Source organism: Sylvia atricapilla, chromosome 2 (genome assembly GCF_009819655.1).
Source record: "Sylvia atricapilla isolate bSylAtr1 chromosome 2, bSylAtr1.pri, whole genome shotgun sequence".
In the NCBI taxonomy this organism is placed as follows: domain Eukaryota; kingdom Metazoa; phylum Chordata; class Aves; order Passeriformes; family Sylviidae; genus Sylvia; species Sylvia atricapilla.
The window spans coordinates 1170211-1197879 of NC_089141.1; the positions used below are offsets into that span (position 1 = coordinate 1170211).

General features: G+C 38.5%; 1 protein-coding gene across 2 annotated transcripts; it reads right to left on the minus strand.

Moving 5' to 3' along the window:
* Window positions 1–27334, minus strand: MAP3K7CL (MAP3K7 C-terminal like). Of its 2 annotated transcripts, XM_066340598.1 has the most exons (6): window positions 27097–27179; window positions 26913–26973; window positions 26548–26656; window positions 18473–18531; window positions 10314–10429; window positions 1–956 (listed from the first exon to the last, which is right to left on the minus strand). In XM_066340598.1, the coding sequence occupies exons 2-6, from the start codon at window positions 26928–26930 to the stop codon at window positions 776–778; spliced, it is 483 nt and encodes a 160-aa protein (XP_066196695.1). In that variant the 5' UTR covers window positions 26931–26973; window positions 27097–27179; the 3' UTR covers window positions 1–775. The 2 variants fall into 2 exon arrangements, with proteins under 2 accessions (XP_066196695.1, XP_066196696.1); XM_066340599.1 differs by lacking the exon at window positions 26913–26973 and having other exon boundaries at window positions 27176–27334.
* Window positions 27335–27669: the final 335 nt, after the last annotated feature.

Here is a 27669-nt window from a genome sequence, read left to right on the forward strand (position 1 = left end):
TCCTCACAATAATTTTACTGACATAGTCATAGTTGAAACTATGATGAAACCGTGATTCATACATGAATTTTTCATTTCTTGCATGCCAAAAAGTACAACAAGAAGATACTCAAGTAATCTTTACACTTGAAGGAAAGTTTGATCTCATCTGTTTCCTTATAATTTTATATCTTGCAAATTAGCACTGACAGTGCACTTGTTTGATAAAAAAAGATTTTGTTACTTCAACTTTTAATGCACAATTTTTCAGATTTCATACAACAGTGTGAAGTTGACACGAAGTATAGTTTTTACTAGTGAGGAGATCTGCTTCAAGATAACTTCCAAGCACTTTAGGCATGAGGAAAATAATTTAAAAAGTATTCACCAAACTAAAATTAACATACATGTATTCCATATATTAAGATTGTCCCTGCCGTATGCCTATGATCCAAATTTCAACACAGAGACTATTTATATCATTTTCTAGTGTGTCCATATCTTCTTAAATTGGAAGAAACATGTTTAGAAAAGAAATCTGATCCACTAGAACATATAATGGGGATAGATTAACTTCAATTACCTTACTTGAAATAAAACATCCATTATATAATGGATGAAATATCCATTCTATCAAGCTACTGGGTGGCAAGCATTAAAATCAAACATAGACTTCTACATACTCTGTAGTACTCTGGAGTAAAGTGTCATCTTAAACAGATCTTTATTTTAAAATCTTTTTTCCAGCACAGGAAACCAATCCTGTATGAACTGCCTGACATGAGCTAGGTGGGAGTTATGAAGAGCCCTGTCTTTTTTGGTACTGTATCCTGAGCTTTTCCAGCTGCTCCACGCACTGCGTCTGCGCCAGCTTCAGCGTTCGGTTCTCCTCTGTCAGCTCTGCATACTCCTTAGCCAGCTGAGCAGCATCCATGCTTTCTTTTTCCACTTGTTCCAGTCTAGCAATCAGCTCCTTTCTGAGGATTATGAAAAAAAAAAACAAACAACCAAATATTAAAAATGGCAGTAGGCAAAAATTTGTTGTCATGTGTTAGGTCAAAGATGGGCCGTGGGGTTGTTAATTTACTTTTTATTGCTTGAACTTGTGTGAAACAAGGACCTAGAAAATTAATTTTTTAGACTACTTTTTTTTTTTTTTTCCCCCTTTAAAAAACTAAGCTTCCAAAATCTTGGATATGCCTGCTGTTCAGTGACCAAGCCTGAAAAATGCTGTGTTCATGTGTCTGTATTTGGGACTGCTCAGCAGAAGAGAAGGCTTTGAGGAGACCTCAGACCCCCTGCCAGTGCCAAAAGGGGCTCCAACAGAGCTGGAGAGAGACTCTTGTCATAGGTGACAAGGGAATGGCTTTACATTGAAAGAGAGCAGGAAATGGGATACTGGGAAGAAATTCTTCTTGGAGAGGGTGGTGAGGCCCTGACACAGGTTGTCCAGAGAAGCTGTGGCTGCCCCATCCCTGGAAGTGTTCAGGGTCAGGTTGGATGGGGCTGGGAGCAGCCTGCTCTAGTGGAAGGTGTCCCTGCCCATGGCAGGGGGTGGAATCAGATGAGTTTTAAGGTCCCTCTCAATCCAAACTATTCTACTGATTGTATGATTCTGTGATCTCTAAATTCAGTGAGAGTTGAGCACACAGCTCATGGTGGAGAATCAAGTTCCTGGGGATGACTTGCTAACAGTTTGCCAGAAGAGTAACAATTCCTTTTTCTCTTGATACCAGATATCAAAAGAGAGCAAGGTGGTTTTGTTTTGTTAGTTAGATTTATCAGTAAGTTCTGTGAAGTGTGCCTGGTTTCCTTTTCTCTACTACAAAAAATCCAAGAAGTAGTAGGCACTGAATCCAAACTACATCTCTTGTTTCTCTAATGTGTTTAGGCTTAGATCTTAGCCCTGTTGCTGAGGAAGAGTGATATAGCTGCAAACCTGACCCCTCCTGGTCTCCTTCAGTACAGACACTAGAGGATTTAAGCCGTGACTTCTTCTGGATGGAGTCACTCAGTGCCCTGTATTCCCAGAGCTGGCCAGGAGCTGGAGTTTCCTGTATAGTATCAACTGAAATTACCTCAGCACGAGTTAAGATAAGAGGTCTGAAAACACACTGAAGGCATGAGTAACTCACAGAGTATCTGACTGCTCTCCCCTTAGTCACCCACCAGGCCAGGCTGGCCTCTGGGTTTCTTCTCCCCAAAGTCAAAAATTTACCCATTACAGGAAGTCTGTCCTACAAGGTTCTTTTGATCATTCTATCTCAGAGATTAGTTAATCTTTTAACTGTTCATAGCCCTGTGACTTTATTTCTCAGTCATGTCAAAACAATGCTTGCAGATCATCAGTGGGAAGTTGTTAATGCCTTCACAGTGGACAGATTTCACTGCAGTCCTTAAAGGAGCCCACTTGTCAGGCTAGACCAGTGCTTTCAGACAGGAAATTCCCACAGATCAGGAATTCTATTCCCAAAGGTCAAAGTATTCAAGGAAAGATAACATTTCTGTGTTTGCTGATCACTAATGTTACTTGTGGCTGGAAATCTACCACTTAGAGCAGCAAAACTGCAAATCTGACTTTTGAAAAACACTTCTGTGTGGCCTTTTTTTAGGATCATTTTAACCTTCCTCTGCCTTTACTGCAGCTTTCAGTGATAGCAGAGTTTGCCCATGGTTTATTTGTCTGTTTACAGTCACAGTTACTGCAGTTCAAGGAGTCACAAGTTAGAAGAGACCTTGGTACAGCCATTACTACCAGCTGGGCTTCCCATAGATTAAAAAAAAAAGAAAGAAAGAAAGAAGAAAAAAAAAAGTGAGAAGAGTTAGCAGCTGTTACAGAATTTTTAAATCAGTCAAAGAGGCAGCAAGCAAGTTTTAAACACAGCAAGCCACTAGCAGGTTCATTTCTTCACTGCAATATTTCTTTTCAATTACTCTCTGATGCAATGTTGGACTGAAGGGCTAAATAAAGCTCTTTCAGATTACAGACTGTTAGATCAGAAGTGTCCAAACAAATGAATTCAGAATCATTCCTCTTTACTTTTCTTACACTCATGAGCTTCTTAAAAGGGAGATGCAGTGAACACACTACAATCAGCACCTTAAAGGCAGGTAAACGTTTTCTTGGAAAGGAATGCTGCTGACTGTCGTGGGCTTGAGCCAGGAGAGGCACAGACAATGCACAAACTCAGCTCTATAATGAAAGCCAGGCCTGATTTGATGAATAGAAATGAATTTCTATTCTGTGCAGACATGGCTTTCTTGCCACTCTCCAATAATATTCAATTGCCACTCTTCAGTAATATTCAATTGCCACTCTTCAGTAATATTCAGTTATCAACACAGATCACTTCCCTCTCCCCTCCCCAGGATTTAACTTTGCTATCAAAGAAACTATAAATGCATTAAAATCAAAATATCCTCCTTGCTGTAGTCCACACTCTTGGACCTCCCTCACAGAAAGCAGTTTCCTTGCACTGAGGTAGTAAAATTGCCCACTTCTGAGTCAGCAGAACCTACTTAGTTCCTTCCCATCAGGATCAACACTGGTTTATGGGATAGGGTGATGTTTCAGGCTGATCCTGTCAGCCTGCCACTGAGCTAAAATTAGAGTCCCAGGGAATTGCTAAATGTTATGAATGGTGTAGTTTACGGAGCTCATAAAAGGATGAGGACAGTAACTAACATTTACGTCTGATCTAATCCAAGATTTGAACTTGGCTTTCAGATGTTAAAAACACCACACTAAGCTCTTGCACCATCTAGACTTCACTGTGGATGCTTAATCCATAGATGTAGCACTGTGTAATCTGTGTTTTTTGTTAATGGTTACCCCAGGTTTAAATATTAACAGTGTTGAGAGGGTATTTTCTAAACTAGTGCTGAGGTACTCAAAGCTTTGAGACAATCTGTAAGCTGCATTTGAAGTGTTCTTTTTTTGGGGAGGGGTTTGGGAGGCAACAAGTGATTTGCATTGTAAACCATTAAGCCACATGCAGGAGAAAAACAACTTGGTCTTAGGGAAATTATTTCTCTTGTTCTGGCCTTAATGACTAAACATGCAGAGAACAGAGCTCCTCAACACTCAAATTCAAGAGGAATAAATACAAAGAAAAGTGATACACTAAGCAGATAAATCTGTCTGGAGATAACTGTACTTAGAAATGGGTTGGACACAAGGAAAACAGTTTCCAGAATAGAAATAATCAGATTTGCCTTTCTCCCATTGTGAACAAGGTTTTCAGGATCATGTATCTGTGGCAGTACAGTATCTTCTCCAGCAGCTGGTGTGTACTGGTGGCCATAAGGCCATTTTCTCTTCCCACATTTGGCATGGCTTTCCCATTATGGGGAATTATAAAACACTGTAAGGTGACTGCTGTCTGAGGAGACTGTCCTTGTGTGTTTGAAGTCTACTAATTAATTTAAAACCAACAGCATTAAAGACATTAAAGTCTGCTTTAATGTAAATGAAAATGGGTCTCAGATGCCAACACATAAAAGGTCATAAAATGACAGAATAGTTTGAGTTGGAAAGGACCTTCCAAAGGCAAGGACACTTCCTCTAGAAGAGGAGGTCTCTCTTTGTATTTGGAAAGATGTAATTTAATTTCTAGTATTTGGCAAGTAATATTTTGCACACAGGTGAGATGACAAAAAAACAGATCTAGAATGGGAAAATTGTCGAGCTAAAACGTTGCCTTTAAGGTTTATACCAAACTTTTCCTGAAGCCCCTGGAAGTCTGAAAAATACTTGTCACAGTCTTGGGGAAGACACTCAAGAAACAGTGTACATGGAGAAAGCCTCTGGACTAAAAAGAAACAGTGCTAAGGTCATGAGAGCAAACTAAAACATATGAAAGGCTCCCACAAAATTAAGCAGATATCTCCACTGCATGTCATTTGCCAAGAGGGCCACTGAGATCCTGGATTTTATGATCAATATTGTGTCCAGCAGGACCAGGGCAGTGATTGCTCCCCTGTACTGGGCACTGCTGAGCCACACCTCCAGTCCTGAGTCCAGTTTTGGGCCTCTCAAAACTACCAGAGAGACATTGAGGGGTTGGAGTGTGTCCAGATAAGGGAACAGAGCTGGGCAAGGGTCTGGAGCACCACAGCAGCTGAAGGAGCTGGGGGGGCTCAGCCTGGAGAAAAGGATCAGGGGGGAACCTCTTTTCTCTCCACAACTTCCTGACAGGAGGGTAAAGGCAGGCTGGGCTTGGGCTCTGCTCCCCAGGAACATGGGACAGGGTGAGAAGAAATGGCCTCAAGTTGTGCCAAGGGGAGGTTCAGGTTAGATATCAGGAGAAACTTTTTAATTGAGCGGTTTGTCAAACACTGGGATGGGCTGCTCAGGGAAGTGGTTGAGTCACCATCCCTGGAGGTGTTCCACATGTGGACATGTTTTAAACATGTGTTAAACAGGTGTTAAACATGTGGAGATGGCACTTGAGGACACATTTAATGGTGATCAGGGAGGTGGTGATAGGCTGGTGACTGGGTTTGATAATCCTAAAGGTCTTCTCCAATCTTAACAACTCTATGATTCTGTGTCTACTCTAATGGGTAAATGAAAGAAATCATGTCCATGGCCAGGAAAATGAGTGATCCTAGACCAGGTGGTGATCAAATGATATTTTCTGTAGAGTTATATTAGAATTGTCTGGAGGAGGAAAAAGAGATAACCATCCAGTGCTAAGAATATAAAATACAGCTAGCAACCATGGCAACTCTAATATTTAACTACATAATCCAGGGTCATTATCTACTAATAGCAATATAACAAGTGCTCAAAATAACCAGCCATCTCATCCCTTTCACCCAAAGTTAGATACCCAAAACCATCTGTTATGGAAATACGTGTGTGTTTCTGGAACATAAATTAAATTACATTCTGTGCCCTAAATGTGGTGTGTTCTGGCTTCCACACCCTTTTCTTTATTTTCAATCATGTCTCTCATTCCAGAGTGGTTTTTTCCCTTGTACTACGTATTGCTGGCATAAATGTGAAGAGTCTGAGCCAAGACAGCAAACCAAGCTATGATTAAATTAGCAAAAAAAATCTACCCAATGTTCTTTCAAATTCTTGCTTCCCTTTTTGTTCTTGAGTAACTCCTTTTCCCATCCCTATTTGCTTTGATTTTCACTTTTTTGAAACTGCAACCTCTTTTTCTCTCACACATTTCCCATGTTCCTGTGAAATACTTGTCATCTTCTCTTACACTGCCAGCCCAGTACATTCTCTTGCCATCTATATTGCATAAAAGAGAAAAAGTAAATAAGTTTTGTTCTGGCCTTGATGAAAAGCAGCACCTGTCATTTTGCTTCACTGATTTTTTACTTTGGCCATACTCGATGCTCACATCACGTGTCAAACTAAGCAGAAGTAAAAGCTTTGGAAAAGTTGTAAAAGATTCAATGCTTCTCATTATTGTTAAAACTGTGGGTTACAACTTTCTATTTCTTATAAAAGAGTATAAAAATATACCTGCATATATTATTTGATGTGACAAAGGCTACACTTAATTTTGGAGGTTGGGACAAAAATCATTTAAAGTAGAATTAACTAAATTTTTTTTTTTTTTTTTTTTTTTTTTTTTTTTTTTTTTTTTTGCTAAAAAGCTCTAATACCTGTACAGAGACTTATGTCAGGTTAATATTATTTCTTCCTCCTAGCCAACAAATAAAAAAAATATTTGCTCAATCCTTTTTCTGCTTTTTTTTCCCATCACTCAAAGCCATCAGCATTCTGTGTGTACTGTCAGCAGGCACCACAGGTACAGAAACTGCCAGGTGAGACTGGAATGACCCAGGTGAATTGATCTGTGGAGAGAAGATGGGAGCACTGGCAAAAGGTGCCATCCAACAGCACTTTTGATTGCTTTTGGTAAAAATGTAAAACTGAAAAACACTACAAAAGCTGTTTGTTCTCATTACAAGGGATGCAACTTGATCATGATCCATTTTACCTAAATAGTATTGGTAATAGACAATAGATAGCAGGTGTAGTAGACAATTGGGAATCACAAGCTTCCATACATTTAAATACAAATGTAAATAAAATTTGCCCCCCACAGCAGGGGAAATTTTAAGAAATGGCAAACTATATGCTTTCAATTTGATTGTAATTGGTTTTGAGGCTAAAAGCTTGTGCACCTCATCAGACTTTTTAGACAAGTCAAAAGCATTCTTCCCTTTTAAAAATGGAAAACTCAATATTTCCAGTGATGGGACAGCCAGGGCTGTCTGAGCAACCATTTCCAGAGCCCCAACATCCTCACAGGGAAGAATTTCTTCTTAATATCCAATCCAAACCTACTCTCTATCAGTCTAAAACCATTCTGCCTTCTCCTATCTCTACATGCCTATGTGCATAGTCTTTCTCCATCTTTTTTGCAGGTTCCTTTCAGGTAGTAAAAGTCCACCATTATAAGGTGCAAATGTGAGTATATACATATCTAAGTATACACATGTGTGTATGTATACATATACATATATGTACATACACACAATGCAAAACATGCATGTCACCCCAGCCATCATAATCCACTCTTTAATTAGGCCCTAAAATACTTTAAACTCTCTTACTTAAAGTGCTGAGAATGTTTTTAGACATATACTAGTGAACACAAGAGCAAAACTCACTTTTACTTCTTGCTTACTCCTTTGCCTTCACACTTATATTCCCTTTCTATCTAGTTTTAGATAAAAATCAAGGCTGTCATGTTCAGGTTTGTTTGCTTACATGTGTATAAATTGGCAAGTGCCCTAATTACTTGCTAATCCACCTTTCAATTTTAACCAAGCTTCATGTGGTAATTAGTTTCTGGAGGGTTTAATAAAATCAGAGTGCTACAGAAAGGAAAGATATGAAATGGGGAAAGGCAGCTCAGGAGACCTGCTCCAAAATACTACAAAATTCATCATCTACCTGGAGGAAAGAGTCATAAACAGCCCACATCTGGAGAAAAAATACCTTCAGTTGGCACTTGCAGCTTGTTATACCTCAAAATCAGGCAACCATAGTTCACCACCTTGTAGGAAATTAAACATCCCAGTGCTGTAGGATCACTTTTACAGATGAAGACACATGAGAGGTGTGAAAGGGGCTGCCCTGATGTTTGTCATGTTTAAGCATGTCACAGCTATACAGCACGTGAACACAAGGCTGCAAATATGTAATTAGAAAGCACATAAGAATCTCAACAATATAATTCCATTTGTTGTTTTATACAGCCACTCACAAAATATGTTTCCTGGGGCATGGAATTCCCAGAACAGGTTCAGCAAAGATAGCAGTGGTGGAAACCTCCTGACATTGTTCCACTGGAGGTATCCATTGGTGGGATGAAGTCAAAAGCCAGCCTGGAGCCCTTTAATTCATGCAGGATCAGCACCACTGAGAGGCTGACTTCTGGGTTCAGAGGCTGATTAGGATAATTGTGAGTTCAGGTAAACAATTTTGTGCACATATCTGCTGTTCTCAAGAATCAAACTATTTCTAATTTAGCTAGTACCACAGACTTATAGATAAAAAAATAGCATTCAAACAGCAATTTTTTTTTATTCCAGAAAGTGCAAAAAATATATACATGAATGTCTCATTTTCGTGGGCTCCAAGCGTTTTTAATAAATAGACATATCTGATTGGGTTGTGCCAATAATAATAATGGATTTATATCAGTAGACTCTAAAATGCAAAAAATTGAAGGCTACCTTTGGTGTTTATAGAACTAAAGTCAAGCACTTAAACAATCATTCAGTATTATCTAATGCACTTGGATTTTCAGAGTAGACAGAGACACGTGGTTTCCACTGAATTGATTGCTAAATATATATGTGAGAAGCTTATATCAGACGACCAAATTAGAAAAACCATTGCAAATTAGAAAAAAAATTACATATCTTCTAATCTTTATAAAGATACTGATTACTTTTGCTTGGCCAAGCTCAATTAATGGTGAATCAAATGCAAACGCTGCAAATGTGAATCAAATGCATTTTTTATGACATTGGACATCTTCTTATTTAGTTTTTGTTCCAGTCTCTCAGTACCTGAGTGCCACACAGATCCTTCAGTGGAAGGGGATTTGCAGTAGGAAACTTCAACTAGCTTTGGCACTTTAGGCAAAAAGTAACTATATTGTGCCTATAGCCATCAACCCAGATAAAGACATCTCACTTTCATCTCCTGCATAATTTGGATTATTTGGCTATCTTGTAGGACTACAGGATTTCAATGGTTTCCCTCCCACCACCTTGCTTCTGCAGCTGAAGATACCCATGGATGCAAAGTTGGCTGAACTGCAAGGTCACCTGGGCAGAGATTTCACTCACCAGTTTCCTTCCTCTCTCTGAATTTGTTTTTTGGGTTTCTTGTGGAAAGGTACCAACAGACACAGAGTGCACTTTGCCATTTAATAGTCAAGTAGAAGATGACAGGGCCATGAGTACAGGCCATAGACAAGGAAAAAAGCCTCCAGCTTATTCACTTTGGGTATGAACACCTGAAATGCCAACGTGTATTGAACCAGCGTGTACAAACCCAAAGCATCTCACAGAAACATGTTTATTAATATTGTCCTGTACTCTAAGCCTAAATGAGGATCCATTTTGTTCTTCATTAAAGCATGCAACGTTTATTGAAAAAACTAAATCTGAAAAGGAACCTGCAGCAGCTGAGCTGGATTGCTATGTGACCTGGAGGCTGTCAGTGAGGATTCTAAGGGACATCCACAAAGCTGATGGCTCAAAACTGTGACAGCCCTTAGTGGCCTCAGTTGATCCTGTAGAGCAATGGCCAACTTGTGCTCTGCTGTGACCATCAGACAGAGGCATGAAATCACAGGATCATAGAAGGGCTTGGGTTAGAAGTGTCCCCAAAGATAATCCAGTTCCAGCCCTGTGCCACAGGCAGGGGACATCTTCCACAAGTCGCTCCAAGCCCCAACCAAGCTGGCCTTGAACACTTCCAGGGATGGCACAGCCAAAGCTTTTCTGGGCAACCTCAGGCCAGGACCAGGACCTCCTGGCAGCCTCAGTGCCAGGACCTCACCACTCTCACAGGGAAGAACTTCTTCCCAATATCCCATCAAACCCTGCCCTCTGTCAGTTTGAAGCCATTCCCCCTGTCCTGTCACTCCAGCCCTTATAAATAGTCTCTTCCCACCTTTCTTTCAGGCTTCCTCCAGACACTGGAAGGCCACAACTATAATATATGTTGAAAAAAGTATATACATATGTAAGTGTATATGCATATAAGGTCAGAAAATACAATGTTAAACCTTCATGTTTCAGACAGGATTTTACAAAAAGAATATAGGTCAGTTACTCACTTTCTTTCTTCCAGCAGAGCAATTTCTTTCTTGACTTCATGGTACTCTTCTGCTATTTTGCAGTGCTGTTTATACACCTGCATAGATTCCTTAGAGTCATGACAAGGAGGCAGAGGCTTTAAGGAAAAAAAAAGAAGAAAAAAACCCCACTGTTTTTCAAATGATATATTAGTTAAACCTCCACATATTTCAAAAGATACAAAATTTATCTAAATTTCTGTGAGAATACCTAAACAATTTTCTTTCCTTCACTGCAGTATACAGCCAACTATTTCTAGTGATGGCCTTTCATGAAAGGAAAAAAAACCCAGACTGTTCCCTGCATAAGAATATGAGTAAAACTTCAAACATTGTCCAACAATGACAACAATTTCAACATTTTCATTCTGAAAACTGTGAGAATTTTCAGAACTCTCCTTGTCAGCTTTGCAAAATATCCCTGAAGATTTTTCAAAGAAGGATTTCTCCCTTACCTCCCTCTTTTTCAGCTGGAGCAACATGCAAGTGCCAAAGCTGATGCATTGGTCAGACCTACAACATACATCTTTACATTACCAGGAACTGACATCATTGCAGCAAGATCTTTTTTTTTTTTTTTCAATGCACACTGAATATAATAAATATGACAAATAAAACCAAGCTGTCTTAGGACTCCTTAGGTGAATTTCATCAAAATTCTTAAAAATACATTTTGGTTAAATGGAGGTGCTTTTTGCTCCTTAAAAAAGAATGTGTCATAATTCAGGCTTCAGGTTTGTCCGTCACATTTTGGTTATAGCATTTTCAGAAAGTATTTTTAAGATATTAGCCATGAATCTAGTGACTGTAAATGAACTCCAAACAGCATGCTGGAGCCACCTGCTTGAAGAAAAAGGAAACACTTAAAATACTTCCTTTACTGCCCAGTTAAATAACATCCAATTGCATTTCACAATATTAGTAGTTTATTTTGCATTTCTTGCTGTCCTACTGTGACTCTTCTATGCAGTATAATATTCCCTTAATGGCATTTTTAGGAAAAGAAAAGCACAAGTGGTCAGACTTTTCCTATTTATGATCTTGTAATCCTTTGTTTCATCTAAACTGGAAATTCAGATTAAAAACATTTTTGTTCAGGAGTCTGAATAAGCTGACTTCAGACATGACCCAAAGCACAGAAGTAAGTAATGTATGGAGCTAACAAGTACTTGTAGCTGGTATGTGAGTCCCCACTGAAATTTTAACACAGACACTCATATTCCATGTTCTAAATGTAAAACTGCTGCAGCAGAATTGTTTCACAGGACATTTTTTTCGCTCTCCCTGATCTTGGAGATTTTGGGAACCCAGGGAAAGGGCAGCCCAATACTTGATGAATGTAATCCCTAGAAAAGGGCTTTTAATTGCATTTCAATGTGGATGAGCAATAGCACCATTCATACAGCCACCCAAATAATAAGCATAAATTTAGCAAGACTGAATATAGGAGTCTCAATGCTCTAATCCAAGAATGCATGGATGAGCCAAAGCAGCATCTCTGCTATCTACCAGAGATCAGCCACCAACAAGTGCGTCACAATAAAACAATTTCAAACAGTACCAAGGGGAAAGTCCCCAAACAGAGATACTTCAAAAGAAAAACACAACAAAACAAAGTAAAAAAACATCTTGGATTTGCTTCCGATTTAGTTTCTGCTAATCTAGCTGGTTTAAAGCAGTTTAAAAATTAAAACACTGTTCAGTTTCTATATTACAGCTTCCCACTCAAAAGATATATATAGAGAGAGCTAAAAATTATCTAGTCATGCTGAAACTAAGTATCTAGGTCTCATTTAGAACCAGTTGCTGACTTTTAAACCCCTTCCTATTATTGTTTCCTCTTCAGTGACATTTTTTCTTACACAGATATTTTACCACTAAAACTAAACATAAAACAAATTATACAATCCATTTACTAATTTCTGTCCATAAAATTCTTTTCAATTTGTCTGATGGTAGTAAGTGCCATATCAAGAATATTTTAAAGTGTTAATGTATTTTTCTTTACAACATAAACGTGATTATGTTTTCAAATGAGTAGATAGAATTTCATTGGATCATATCATGGAGTGGTCTGGGGTGGAAAGGACATTCAAGAGCACCTCTTTCTAGTGCCTTTGCCATGAGCAGGGACACCTTCCACTAGACCAAGCTGCTCCAAGCCCTGTCCAACCTGGCCCTGAACACTTCCAGGGGTAGTGCAGCCAGAACTGGAGAATTTGGTTTGATCCTCTGTAATTTGGAAACTTCTAAGAAAGTATCTAAGGCATCCATGAGGAATTTCTGGCCAGCAGAATATGAAATAGGATTATTTAGCAAACACCTTCTACTGCAATAACATGGGAAAAGGACTTTTTAAAATGTCTATGGCCAGGCAATGGGAAGTACTACAGATACTGCAGTACAGAATGGCCAGTGGCATTCCATGAAGTCTGTATAATCTTTTTATGTTAAGAGATTGCTAGTTTACTGAGGTGACTAATTTCAGAAGGCCTTAATAAAGTTCAATTGTCAGTATGATTTTTTTTTTTTCACTCAGAAGCAAACAGCCATACTTTAACTTCCTCTTAGGACAGCCTGAGCTTTCTACCTCATGAAGTACCTCACCTGCCCATCAATTGAAAGAAATAAAAGTATACCTGCCAGACAAGCAAAAAATACCCTTGCCAAAGTAATGGCAAGGAAACAGTTGCTTCTTTTAATCCTGTTTATTTCAGGCTTCCTTGTCATCCACCCTCATTTTCCTGTGCTGGCAAAATACACATACGCAGAATCTCTGATTTTGTTCACAAAGGTAGTATAAAAGCTACAGCTCTAAATTGTCCTGGTGGTCTGTCCTATTGTGTCTGATTTTCAACAAGGTCCAATTCTTCCTTTTATTTGTTGAGTAACTCACTGTAACATTGACAAATGCTCTACAGAATTCAGCAGGTAGACTCTAAGAGATCCTTTTATAGACCATCTTGTAACTGCACATATATATGTAGAGCTTTACCAGACATATGCACTGTTTATTTAGACTTCTGTTCAGAATCCAGATATGAAAGATGTTGTAAGATGACATGCAAAAAGCAGTTCATAAAGAAACAGAAAATCACAGAACAGTCTGGGCTGGAAGGCACCTGCTTCCCTTGGAGGAGAGGTGCTCCATTCCTTTAATCATCTGGATGGCCTCCTCTCTGTCTGCTTTTTAAGGCAGGTTGAAGGAGGTCTTCTAAAGAAAAAATCTTTGATGGAGTGACAAAGAATGAAAGCTTTCAGCTTTGTTTTTTTTTCGTTTGGCTTCACTTACATGACAAGTTCTTTTTGCCTTGCCATATGAAAATCAGCATTCCATATCCATAAAAGCTGTTTAGTGGCACTGCATAGTGCAGTCAAACACTTTTTAACAGTTGATTTTTAATTCACCATCATTTATTTGCATTTATGTGTTTGTTTAACTGTGAAAAAAAAATTAAAACTTTCCCTTGAAAAAGTTGAAATTTCAAGAAAAAATTGTATGAGGCAGTTTTTTCTAGCTCACGTAAACTTGTCTAGAAGTCTTCAGCATTGATCTAATTAAAAAGTGCTGTTTGTAAATTTGGTAACTTTCAATGGAACTCTTCTGGAAAACTGGAAAATCCAATGCCAATATTTTGAATGTGGCCTATGTTCATTATATGGCCTTGTGCACTCTTCCATGACAGAAAAAAACTCATTGTGCCAAGCAAAAATAGCACATTGCAGCTACTTTTTGTTGTGCAACTGGAACTCTTCCACCAGTTTCAGATACCCATCTTAGGACTGATCTAGTCTAGTTCAGTTTTACTATGAAAGTAAACAGTTCTCTTTACTCCAAACAATTCAGGTCACCTGGATGAGTGCCATAGTGAGTTTTGCTCTCCTTCCTGGGGGATTTTCCATTCTTTTCTAACCCTAATAGGTTGCTCTCACCTGGTGAACATGCATACATGTTAACATGCATGCATAAAATGGTTTTACATAATCTAAGACCAAGGTTATCACAGCAGCATTACAGGAGACATATCAAGTTCATAGGCAATCAAACCTAATTATAGAGCAAAACACTGCTCCAGGAATTCTCATGGAAGTCAATACATAGTAAAAAAAAAAAATCCAGCATCCTCTTTAAAAACACAGTATGCTTTTAAACTTTCTTTAAAATAAATGTATATGTCTAACATGAATCCTGGCATTCAGCAGAAGCAATTAAAGTTCCAGAGTAAACAAGGTTTCTGCTAAATGCCTGTATCACACACAACACACAGCCCCTTCCTAACACTTCCATTACTTCTCATATAGGAGCATTCTTCACTTAAGCAAGAAAAACTACCCTTGGACTTAAAAAACTGATGTTATAAATTTGGAACTTTTTCTCTGTTGCAGTGATTTTATAGTTATCTAACTACAAAGACTTGTAATACAAACTACATAAATGTCTCTCAAGCTCGCAATTTCATGAGATCACAGACCAATTGTTGAACCTGATCACAGATCAGGTTGCTCAGAGCCCCATCTGGTTTTGAAAGATAAAGAATTATAGAACACCCTGTAGATATATATATTTGTGGCTTGTGTTTTTCCCTCTGCAGGACCAAGCTCTCAGCTGGAATAAAGACTCAGATGGAGAACAGAGAGACGAAGTGAGCAAGTCACAGGAAGTGTTGGAAGGGGACAGGCAGTGCCCAGGGCATAGCAATGCAGGCACTTAACACTAGACATCCTCCTCTCCACTCAGTGACCTGAACAGCAAGGCCTTGCATGCTGATGTAGGTTTCTAAATACAGAAAATAACCTGTAGTAAAGTGTCTGTCAGAGGGGTCACGGTGCAGCTAACCAAGGAAGTGCCTTCCAAGGACCCATCCAGCTGTTACACAAAGCAAAGATTCAAGTTTCCCAGGGACAGAGAGACAGGTGAACCCAGCCTGCCCCTGCTGCACCACCCACCCCATGGCACACACATGGGAGAGGGGCAAAACCACCAAAGCCAAAATGAGCAGGTATTGCTCGTCAGTGGGAAGAGAATCATTTCCAACACTGCAGACAAAAGGAATTGAAAGTAAGAAGTTTATTCATGTGAGTTTTGTTTCATGGATAACTTAGCAGGAAGTTATTTTAATGTTGTTGGGGGTGGTGGTGGGGTGGTGTTTAATAATAAAGCTGTAAATATAGCTTAAAGGGATCCTTTCTCACATAAAGGGCTTTCGTGTCTGGGTGACCACATATCAATTTTGATTTATAGTAGCCGAGTTATTTCCTTACAAATTGCTTCTTGGAACGTGTAGAAAAATGCTACACTCTAAAAAGTAATTTAGAAATAAAACATGTCAGTCTGAAGATAGCTGGTACATCAGAACACACAGACTGATCATTTTTATTCCTCAGAAAGAAGCTGCAACTAGAACTGTCCTTTAATAAGTCCTGATAGAGAATGAGCTCTTTTGCTCAGTCTCCCAGGAAGACATTCTCTCCAGGCAATCCCACCACCACCTCTGGGTGTAGAGCTGGGTGCTTGGAGAGCAGAATTTGTTCCCCTGCCATCTGATACTGCTGCCCAGGGAACAGGGATGGAAGGATTGTGGGAGGAAAAGTGGGACCACTAGGTAATTCTGCTCAAATAGCCAAGTTCTCTGCCAAGGCCTAACATAGGAGGACGAGGGCTTGAAGCCTAAAACAGAGGTGTAAATTGCTTGGTACTCAGGCTGTGGTCTGCTGCTTGCATGCATAGAATTCTAAGGCTCTAATTTTCCAAGTGACTCGCTGAACTTACATACATAGCTTTCAAAATCCAGCTTAAAGATCAGCTAATTTAGGCTTTTTGTTTGTTTTTAAAACAGGTTTCAACATTTTCCTTCATATGCTTGAAATCCCTAAAGTTATTACTTTTTTTTTTAAGGTGCCTATTACTATACAGCCACATAACTTGCATTTATAATTTGCTTCTTTAAATAAAATTCAAATGGTTTTGACTGTATTTACGGCACACTGATGAAAATTTTGTGGCTCTAAGAGATGATATTTTTATTATTAACACATGTAGCAGCATTCTCACAAATTCAAGCATTTCAGGCTGCTATTCCCACAGTTGATTAAAAGGTTCATTTCCATGACACTTCAGGTGTCTGACAAACCCCAGTTGGATTGTAGCAATTCAAAAAACCCCATAATTAATAAGACATGTAACAAGGTAAATTATGACTTTGTAACAGTTATTGCGTGTTTGAAATTTTAAAGCAGATTAAAAATACTGTAATTACATTATATTATCACATGAAGTTGTGATCCAGTTTGACAAAAGCAAGAAAATTCAAGATTTTGTTGCTAAATTTGAATGCAATGTTTCCTCTGCATCAGCTCAGAGCCCTGTATTGACTTCACTGCCCTTGGATGATCATAGAGGTATCAAAATATAAAAATATGCACATAAGCTTGAAAAGCTAAAGGATTAAGCACTACCACAAATTTTATACTTTTAAGTGGTTGAGTCAGACAGAGAATTCTAATAAGTTATCCTTTCAGCTAGCCTGATATTACCAAAAGAGTTTATGAAGGATAATAAAAAGAACATTACATGAATCAAAGCCTTTGATGGTTTCTTTGAACTTGTTATCATATTGAGATCATGAGAATAATAAAGTTTTCTTGAAACAAATGTCAAGTACTTAACAGACCAATGGGATGCACTTAGTGGGATTGTGCTAGTGTGTACTTAAAAACTTTTACTGAAGGGTTATTATTGATCCAGCACACTTGAATGCTCCCAGAGGAGCATTTCCAGCCTATCATTAAATTCCATATTTAGAGTATATTATAGGCTCCAGAAATGTAAAATCATAAAAGTCCTAATAAAAAAAAAGTCATCACTTGTCCTGCAGAGTACTTATATGTAATGCTAGTAATTCTGTATGTGTCAGCAGCAGCAATAATAATCATACTTTGTTCTTTCAGAGCAATCCTCACCCACTGCTCTTAATGCTCTTTGACAAAAAAGGTAAAAATTACTAACTTAATCTCCAAGCTGAACAGAGGGATGAAGCAACTCCAGGATTAGGCAATGTGTCACTGAGAGAGTTGGAAACAAAATGCAGGTTCTTTACTTTCAATTCAGTGCTTCAGCCATGAAACATGATTGCTTTTCTCAAATTGAATTCTTCTAAGGAAAAAAAAACCACCAATCATGTGTGCTGCACTGGAAGGTTAGTGGAACAAAGAGGTTAGCATACTAACCAGTTCCTTTTGTCCCAAATCTTAGGGTGTTATTAATTCCTACTTATGCCTAAAGAACCTGCCCGTGTCCTCAGGATGAGAGGGATAGAGCAGGAAGAGTCTCTGTCATCCTCTATTCCTTTCTCAGACATCCTTTTGAGGAGAGCAGCAGGACAGAAGTGACAGGCCTTGAAGTCAGCAGCCCTCCTGTGCTGCCTCACGAGTTGATGAGTACAGGAAAGACAACATTATTGGACAATCAGTGGTCTCCTAATGAGTTTCTCAGTTTACAGTCAGGAAACAACTGCCTTCATAGTGAAATATCAGAGGAAGTCTAAATGCTCCTGGGAGAACAGATGATCTGAAGTAGTCTACAAAAGCCAGCAAACACTCCAGAACCACCCAGAGGAAAGGGAAATAATCGCTGGATGCAGAACTGACTTTGTGCCCAGTTAACCATGGAGTTGCCATCAGCTGCTCACTGTCCAGTATATTGGGGGCCCATCATCCTGTGCTGACAGATCAGACAGGTCACCAAAGGATTCTCTTGGAATGCTTAGGAGAAAACTGATGATGTCAGTCAGAGCACAGCCTGCAGGCATTAGAATGTACAATGCCTGTCTCATTCCTCCTCCCATCAATTGAACAAGAATTCTCTTCACTGCAGTGCAGCAGCACTGCAGGAATTGGATAGAAAATCTTAAGAGCAGGCAAGATTGTTAAAATAGTAATGCCCTACAGTTTGACTAAAAAATTTCTGCAGATCTTGAAAAGACAATGTTTTCCTCTACAGATATATACAGTCTTATCAAATGTTAATAGGCTAGAAAAGCACCACTATAAACTTCCACAACAGTGTAACAACCAGAGGCTTTTAAATAACAACAAATACAGTGAATGTGAGGTAGAACTGTCATAAGAGAAGAAAAGTTTACCTGCAGCTGCTGCTCTAGTTCTGGAAACGCCAAAGAGAAGTTTTCAGGGGAAGCATCATCTAAAAGGTGAACATGATGTTAAAAGTCATTGTCTACCAAAGGGCATTTCAAGCAATATGTTTGATGAAGCTCTATATTGCATATATGGTCCATAATATCAGGATCCTGAAAACACTTCCACACCTTACCTTTGACACTTGAGATGCCTCAGTAGAATTCGCAAAAAATACTACTGGTAATTCGTTGGTAATAAGAAAAGTTTACATCCTGGAAATACAGAAAGTCTATTTTGCATTGCAGTGATTAAGAAACAAAGCAGTTAGTCCAGTAGAATATGTGATAATTTAACAAAACAAATAAATCTAAACTGGTTTTCTTCCTGAGTTCTCTCCATGACACTGCAAAGTAAAGGACTGTCTTGAAGGACTTTAACCTGTCAATTACAATCCTTACTGGCTAGAGTTAGTTCAATCACGACAACAAACCAAGCTGTGTTTTTATTTATTTCTTTGAGGGTTTTTAAGTTTATTTTTAGTACAGGCTTCCAGCAAAAGTGGGACAGATTGTGCCAGTTATGTCAGGGTTGTGATGTGGACACCTGCCCACTAGTAGCTGGACTGAGATCAGAAACATGAATCACACTTGGTAGCGCCAGTGCAATATTTCTTTCTCAGTGACTTTCACACTCTCAGTTTTGCCTTGGATTATGATGACTGTTTATTCATCTTACTACAGGTTACAGGAGGTGAAAAGAGTGTTACTATTAGCTTCCAGTCAGTTATTTGTAAGGGGGCAAAGTGAAATGAGGATGGCTTTTACAGGAGAAAATCGATAACGCAGTTCAGATCCTGCAACCTGCTGTGTACTTGTAGACTTGAACACAGCAACAAAACCCCAACAAGATCAAGAGGAGCTCATATCAAAGCAGGATTCTAAAAGAGTACAGACTAGAGTCTAAATTATTTGTCAAATATTTGATATCTCTTTCTCCTGACCTCTGTGGTTATACAAAGGAGGTTGGGGGGGAAAAGTAAAATAAGTCACCTTATCCTATGAAAAATAAACATACCAGCTAACACATGGTCAGAGCCTTACTCAGTAACACATCTAGAGCTGGTCAGCCTCTGGGAAGAGATGCTCAGAGAAAGGAAAAAATACACAGTGGTACAAAAGCAAAAGCTCTTGAACTTCCTCAGGAAACAAAGTGAAGTTCCTGTATTTTGGTGGAGTAGTTGTCTCACTAGCATTATCAAAAAGTCAGACCCACGTCATGGGAGTGTCCTCCTTCTTTCTTCACAGCACATGACAAGCAGGTCCATCCTGGAAAATACCTCCATTTCTTTAATTGTATGGAATTATATCATGCTAATATGCAAGTGTTTATCTTTCATTTGCTATTGCTTTCTTCTGCAATATATAAATAGACTAATGGTCTAAAAGGAGAAAGATGAATCATATGGCAAGGCTAAAAGGAAGGACGGAATAAGACTCAGTCTGAGTAGGGCTACAGCTGCTCTACAAGTATTTGGCTGAATAGCTGTTAAATATTCTGACAGAGATATTGGACCAGAGTCATGGATGGCAGTTCAACTACTATTTGTTTTGGCAATTCCAGCAGTGCAATCTTTGGTACAGTAGCTTTATAGAAGGATCTTGAAACACCTTTAAAATTCAGAAAAACACGGCAAAAGCAACACTCCAAATGATTAAAAAATTCTGAAGAAACATCAGACAATAATTACATTTTCACAGCATCAGCTATCAATAAGAAAATAAAATTAAAGCAGTGTCAGAATACTGGAAAATGAATTGGATCATATTTCAAAAAGAAACAGTTAAAAATTTTGGAAGTACTTTATAAAGGATTGAACAGAGAGATGAATTAATGTAGAGGAAATCCTTTCAATAAACAGATGTTCCCTGCTTAATTTTTGAACTCAAGTGACTGAGTCAATGGTACTAAAAATAGAATGTACTGGTATCCTAACCATTATGACATACCATAGTACATTTTATAATGGGCTTGCCCTAGCATCTATTGAACAGCTGCTAGGGTGGGTTTTTTTTAGTAATACTAGTTTAAGACTTGTTTAAATCATCATCTGATGTGCAGAATATCATCCAGAAATGCTACAGACTTCAGTGTTTTGAAATTATCCTGAGTTCTTAATACTCTTAGGCTCTTTTGAGAACTTCAGCTAAGGATTTAGTTGACAGAAATTAATAGAAATTCACACTGCTAACTGCAATCTTGTTTTTCACAAAAAGAACAACAAAAAGCTTTCCCCACAGCTTTCAGTGAAATAAATTATTGCCCCAGATCAGTCTTTATTTCACTGTTGTCAAAGTAACAACCACAAAAGTAACAATAAAAATCACTTGGTAGTAATGAAAACTTAAATTCCACAAGGGGAAAGCAAATGAAAACAGTCATTTGCCTCCTGAAAATTTTTTGAGGATATTTTCAGGAAGTCAAGAGGAAAGATATAAACTCTTGCATTTTTTTCTGAAGAATTGCTATTGCCCCTACATGCAGAATACCAGTCTATATCACATTGACTTCTAGTCTTAAAAATCTATTGACTCTGAAAATCAGATATAACAAATGTCTGAAATGCCAATGAAATCATTCTGAAGATCAAAACTAACTATCTCCTGATCTGTGTTTGTTATTTTCTACTCTAACTCTCCTTAACTAGAAAACAGAACTCTGAAATGCCTCTTTTTTCCTCTTTTCTCAATGAATTATAAATTTTTAATGAATATCTAGATTATTATAAAGAATCACTCATATAATCAAAGACCACTTTTATAATAGAGTCAGTGGCTTTTCTGTACCACAAATCCCTGAAAATCTCTAGGCTGATTCTTCACCAGCTACAAACAGCATCTCATCCCTTTAGTCACTATGAAGAAACACATCAAGAAAAATTATTTGTAATTCAAGCTAGATGTTGAAAACTTACTTCATCTAAAAGAAAAATATATTTAAAAATCAGAGACAGCAACTTACTGCACCTGAAAATGAGTCAAGATGTTGGTCAAAAGGAAGTAAGAAAGAAGGAAAAATGTACATGTGCATAATATGGTCAGCAAACTCCATAGCACTATCCTGTGATGTGAAAGAATCAGATCAGGGATTTCATTCCAGTCACCTAATTAATATATCTGTAACATGATTTCTAAATGTGTAGCATTTCCTGATTTCCCATAGACCCCAAATCTAATTTTGAAGTTCTGTATTTAAAAATGCCCTAAAGACCTGTACTCATGTGTTTTTAACCCAAGACTCAGCTCATGTGCATGAAACTGTGTGATTTTCATATTTGTTCCATCAGGTTCACATGCTCACTTGGCTTGCTGCTGAAAACTGTCATTTGTAACAGAGAGCATGTGAACTCCACACTGTCTTTGTACATAAAGCTCACTGTTAGCCCTGAGGCAGCTGATACATGCTGAAAGTGGCACGTTTTGAGAATGAAGCTCAATTTCTGGAAAGCTTCACTCATTTAATCATGTTCTGGCCTCCTGGAGATTCCAATGTCTCAGACCTCTATTGTGTAGTTAAATGAGAGAAATCCTTTACATGTTGCTGTCTGATTGACACAATGTCTGTCACAATGAAGTGTATTACACAAACTGAACTGAGAGCTAAAGACAGGAAAACCTTTAAGAACAAGATCTGATTCACTTGCAGTATAATCTTGAAAATCAGTTTCTCTTTGATCTTCACTAAGACAGAAATAAAATATAAAAATTTAAACGTGTTGAAAGCACATTAAGGTTGCCAAATCAAGCACTTGAAACTTAGGAAATGCCAATCACAGCTCTGCTTCCTTGAGTAACTGAGTTATGATCCAGTATTTAATTATACAGTCAGGTCCTATTTTTTTTCTCCTACATGTCTGAGCCAACGTATTCAGATCCCTTCCTTCTAAATTAAAGAATTAAATTGGTAACATAAGTAGGTTGGCTTATCCTGTAAGTGGATCAGCCCTTGCACAGGAAAAGTGCTCAAAGTGAAGAGCAAACACCACGCCTCACACCAACAAGAGTGCAAACAGCAAAGTGCCTGTCAGGGTCCAGTCTTGGCCCTGGGAGGGCTGTGAGATCCAGCCACTCTGGAGACTGACAGACAAGCATGGACTCATCAGATTCACCCTGGAAGGCTGCGTGGCTAAGTGACTGTGATTTGGCACTGCTCTGTGGAGCTCCAGGGCTTCTATTCCCAGCCCTGCCTCACACAACCTCACACAACCTCGCAGTTACCTCACTCACAAAATAGTGGGGAACGGCCACTGCCCCACCCAGGAATAGGATGTGAAGGCTTGCTCAATAACAGGAGTTCTGCACCTGCCAAAAATAGAAATAGCCCATAACACAAGAGGTAAGAGCAAAATCCTTCTACTTCATATACTTTCACTCAAGCCTAAGCATCCTCAGATGAATGTCCCTTGGAGGGTATCTCAATTGATTTCCTATCTAATTCCCCAAGAACCAAGCTCTGTAGGTTGGGTGTAGTTTAGGAAACTAGTAAATTTTAAATAAAAAAACCTCTGTAAACTTTAGCCATATATTTTAGCAATCCTCACTGGTTATCAATGTGCTGGAAAACCTCTGTGGCCATTACAACCCATATGAGGGTGGGGTAGGAATTTGAAGGTTGCTTTTGAAGAAGCAACCACTGCAAAGCAGTCTTGCATGATAAACTAGAGAAGCAAAAAGTTCCTTGTAGTCACTAGGATAATGAACTTAAAGAGGAGTACAATAAGCAATTTTGCTATCTTTGCAAAAATATCACACTGTTCCACTGTTAGGTTCATTAGGAGATGTATGTTTTGCCTTTGTTGTCAGTGATTTTTCTGGAAAGTGCTGTCAGAGGTAGACTAATTTCAAATTAAAGAGCTCAGTAACGATTTCAGACCCAGACATTTATCACCACATACTATGAGCAGAACTTTTCAGCTAGATTCAAGCTTTTATTCTAGGAGGCAAGGTGAAGAGATATGAACCAATAAATCTTCCCTTTGAACTATAACACAAAATAAACCCAAGCTGTCCAAATTCCATGAAGTTCATGTGTTTGTAAGATTGATAAAAGTCAGGACATACTGAATTTATTCAAATGGTTAAATTCAAATTGTAACCATTTGAATGGTTAAATGAAATTGATGCTGACAAACCAAAGAATTTTGAACCTTGGAACACGTATTTGAATATTGGAACACCACATTCAGTTCAAGCTGCATTAGTTTCCAAGGGATGTAAGGTAGGTTGAAAGAGTCTGCTTCCAAATTCAAATGGTACCTTAAGTCAAACTGTTGCAACACAGTGTGCAGACACACCCTGGGAAATGTGTGTTAGTGAACTTAAGTTAAAGAGCCAAACATAGATGTTTATATATACAGGAATAAGAGATGCACAATAAAACTGTCTTCTTATATAGCACCCACTGATGAGCTGCTCCTGAGACTTTTAAGGAACTGGTTCCTCTACTTTCACATTAAAAATACCTCACAAAGCTGGCCAGAATTTCAGTCATCAGGTGTTGACTGACAAATAATGTAAGGAAGAAGAAGAAATAACATTGTTTCTTGTACACTCAGGATAAACCAGCTCTGGCCTCGCAGGTCAGTTAACACAAAGTAATTTCTTCTCCTGAGCTGAAAGTAGTTTTTCCTTTCCCTGCTCCTCACACCCACTGCTTGGTTACAATCCTAGCCAGTGAGATAATCGGCACCCAGAAGAAACATTCCGTTTCCTCTTTTTATATCCAGTTATGCTGTCAGTTCCTCCTGGTAAGCAGTTGCACAGCCCCCGGAAGGAGAACGCAGCCTTTCTGGGTGAAATGTGTCACTGTGCCTTTTCAAGTGAGGTAGAAATTAAAGAAAAGCTTAAGTCAGGGAGATTTCCTCACCACTTAGCCCTTGCCAAGAGATTATTGTATCCTAGCAGTGCATGAGCTTCAGCAGATGCTTGACTATCATACATCAGGTAACTCCTGTTTGAACTGAAAACAAATATCCTCGTCAAGGAGAAGAAAAAGCTGAAAAAATACAAAAGAGTAAGGGAAAAAAAACCCCACCTCCTATGGAATACCTAAAGGTCTATCTGTTAAATGTTTTTGTAGCTCATCTTAAAAAAATAAAAGTGTTAAATACTTGTTTATACTCTCTTGAATCAACTTCAATTGCTGGAAAATTTTCACACCTATTAGAAGCTTGTTTCTTTTGCCTTCTTGAAATAAATCTAACATAAAACCCCTTGAAATTCTTATTTCAAAATTGATAAAATAGTAAAATATTAATGTTAGTCTAGACCTCTTGGTAACATCTAAAGGGATGTGATGCAGAGGGGAACATGGCACTAACTTTACTAGTTGATGGGTCTTTTTATCAGTACTCATGAAGATTCTGGATTGCACGCTGCAGGAACATTTGTATATATACAAAAAAGTATCCAAATTTTTAACAATTTAAACATTTGGAACCATTTAACAATATGCAGGAGAAAAAAAAGATCATCTTTTTCTAATTGAGTTTATTTTTGTAAACATAGAGAGGCTGGAATTATTAGCAGGATAAAAAAAAAAAAGTAAAAAATAAAATATGATGCAATGTTAAGGAAGTTAGACTTCCTGCCTTTCATGTCCCCTTCTTCCAAGCTATTCACAACCTTGTCATTTCCTACTGCCGTCTCTTGTCACAAACTGCTCTGCTCTCTTTGATTTTCCCATGGTCTCAGCTTTCCCTGACTTGTTTTCAGTGTCTCACATTAGCATTCTTTTTTTCATAATTTGTAAGAACGCTCCCCTTTCTTTTACATCTCTTCAAGAACTATTTATATAGGCATGTAGGTATATTTCTTGCATAATTCCTGCAAGAAATTTGCCATGTGACTGTGTCTTGAAAGAAGCAAATGATTCCTTACTGTTTTCTGTAATAAAAATGTAATTACCAGGTTATTTTAATTTATGAAAGAGGGCACATAGTTTGTCATGTGTTTTTTGATATTCCTTGTCCCAATCTTTCTTTGTCACTCATCTTTATGTACTGAAAGTTAGTTTCAATAACATATGAAGACGTTTGCTTTTTAATTCCCTTGCTTAGGGGATGATATTGTATTTCAGTATTGTGGCTGAAAATTAATAGAACAAAACAATTAGCTAGGAAAAATAATGCACATTCTAAAATATTTTTAAAATAGAAAATCGCATCTAAGCTGAGATTCTGTCCACACAAACCTCAGGCAGTGACCTCACACATTATCCTACAACTCACAGAGCCCCATAAGACACTCAATGGCATAAGTTTCACTTGTCCTTATATCTCATGCCATAAACACATCTCAGCCCTGACTCCAGGCACTTACCTTTAGCAAAAAAGCAACAGCCAACTTTTTTTTGGATGCTTTTCAGCTTCCCTTTTGATTTATTTCCTTTTGACTTTGCCTGTTTGGCGACAGCTCTCCTTAATATTACTGAAGGTGCTAACCAATAATATTTATCTACTGCAAAGGGTTCGTGTGTATACAGGGTATCTTTGGGGAAATTAATACTCCCTCAGCACGAGCTGATGGGATAAACATCAATGAAATTGCTGTTGCTGTCTCAGAGAACATGCCATGTGAGGCACCTGTTCCCTGAAACCTTTTACCAAGCTGGGCATGTGTGGCACTTTCCAGTATTCCCCCTGGAAACCACCTCTTCCTGCTCTAGGCTCATGTGAATTTGCCCTTTTACTTTTCTTGTTTCACAGTTTCACAAAATCAGACATACTGCACATGCAGGTAAATTTGACAGTTAGTTACAGTCCTAATGGAATTCCACAAACCACTGAAAGGAAGTAAAGATCCAAACTGTGAATCTAGTGGGTTTAGTCTAATGAAATTGTTAATGGAACATTAAAAGTTATCAGACAGGAAAACTGATCACATGCTAGCACTCAGGAAAAAAAAAATCCATCCATTACACTGGACTAGGTTTGATACTGTAAACACTGAACACTGTAAAATTTAAGAGCAGTTGTGGCTGAAGATGAACAGCGCTGTGTTTTACTCCATAAATCAAACTGTACCTGGGGAATCATTAAGGCTGAAGGCAATTCGGACTGGTTTATCAGCAGGTACCCTGGCGGTGGTGATCATGTGGGCACTTGAGTCAATGCTTTTACTTGTTTGTTCCAGCTGCAATAATACAAAAAATATATTTGTTACAGAGCACGTGACATCACTCAACAAATGAGTTTTAATGCTTTTCATGCATTCACAGCTGCCTTTCCCATTCCAGCTAAGCAATGTTTAGAATCAAAGTCAAGGGAGCGCCATTTCACTTTTCCATTTAAAAAGGATTGCAGTGAAATCCAGTGCAGAGCCTGCTTTTATTTTTTGCTATTTCTAGATTAGAAAGAACAATGGCAAAGGAAGCTGCCTCTCCTCTCACCTGCTTGCTCCCCGCCATTGCCCCTTCAGCAAGCCTTGACTCGTGGCAATGCTGCCTGCTTCTGAAGGTGAAGAAGGAAGAAGGGGTGGGGAGCTGAGGGTAACATGACCCCAAGCCTGCCCTGTGATTGGAACTGTGCACACCACTCCACATGGTGTCAACGAGGAGGCACTCATCCCCCTACCTTCCACCCAGACTCCCCCAGTTCAACTTTGCCTGCAAGTCACACGCTTCATGAGGAAAAATTCATGGGGGCTCCAAACCTTGGTGATGATTCTTCAGTGGAAGCCTGTGCAGGTGTAGGGGTCTGTCTGCATGAATTTGGCTTCTGGGTTGAGACCTTACTCACTCCTCCGTCTTTCTTCTGAGACCATCAAGTCCAAAGAGTGGTTTACTGTGATGAGTACCCTGTCCATTAAGAAAACTGCTAGTTCATTTCAAGCATGGCACTAAAGAATTGTTGAACAACAAAAGAACCAGCTACTTTTGAGCTCTGATAGTGTAATTAAGACATCTCTGTGCCCTGAAAAGTTTTACTCTGAGCTCTACTATGTATATTTAACCTTTTCAATAAATAGTTTCAGTTAAACTCTACTGAATAGCTGAATGCAATCAATCCCTTTGATTATCTAGCATAAAGATGCTAAATTTCAAATATACTAATCTTCTGATTAGCACCATGTGTGGAGAATGTGAAGTCAGTGGGCATTCAAAAGATCTGCCCATAAAGCAATTATTTTAGGACTCTGGACTGCTA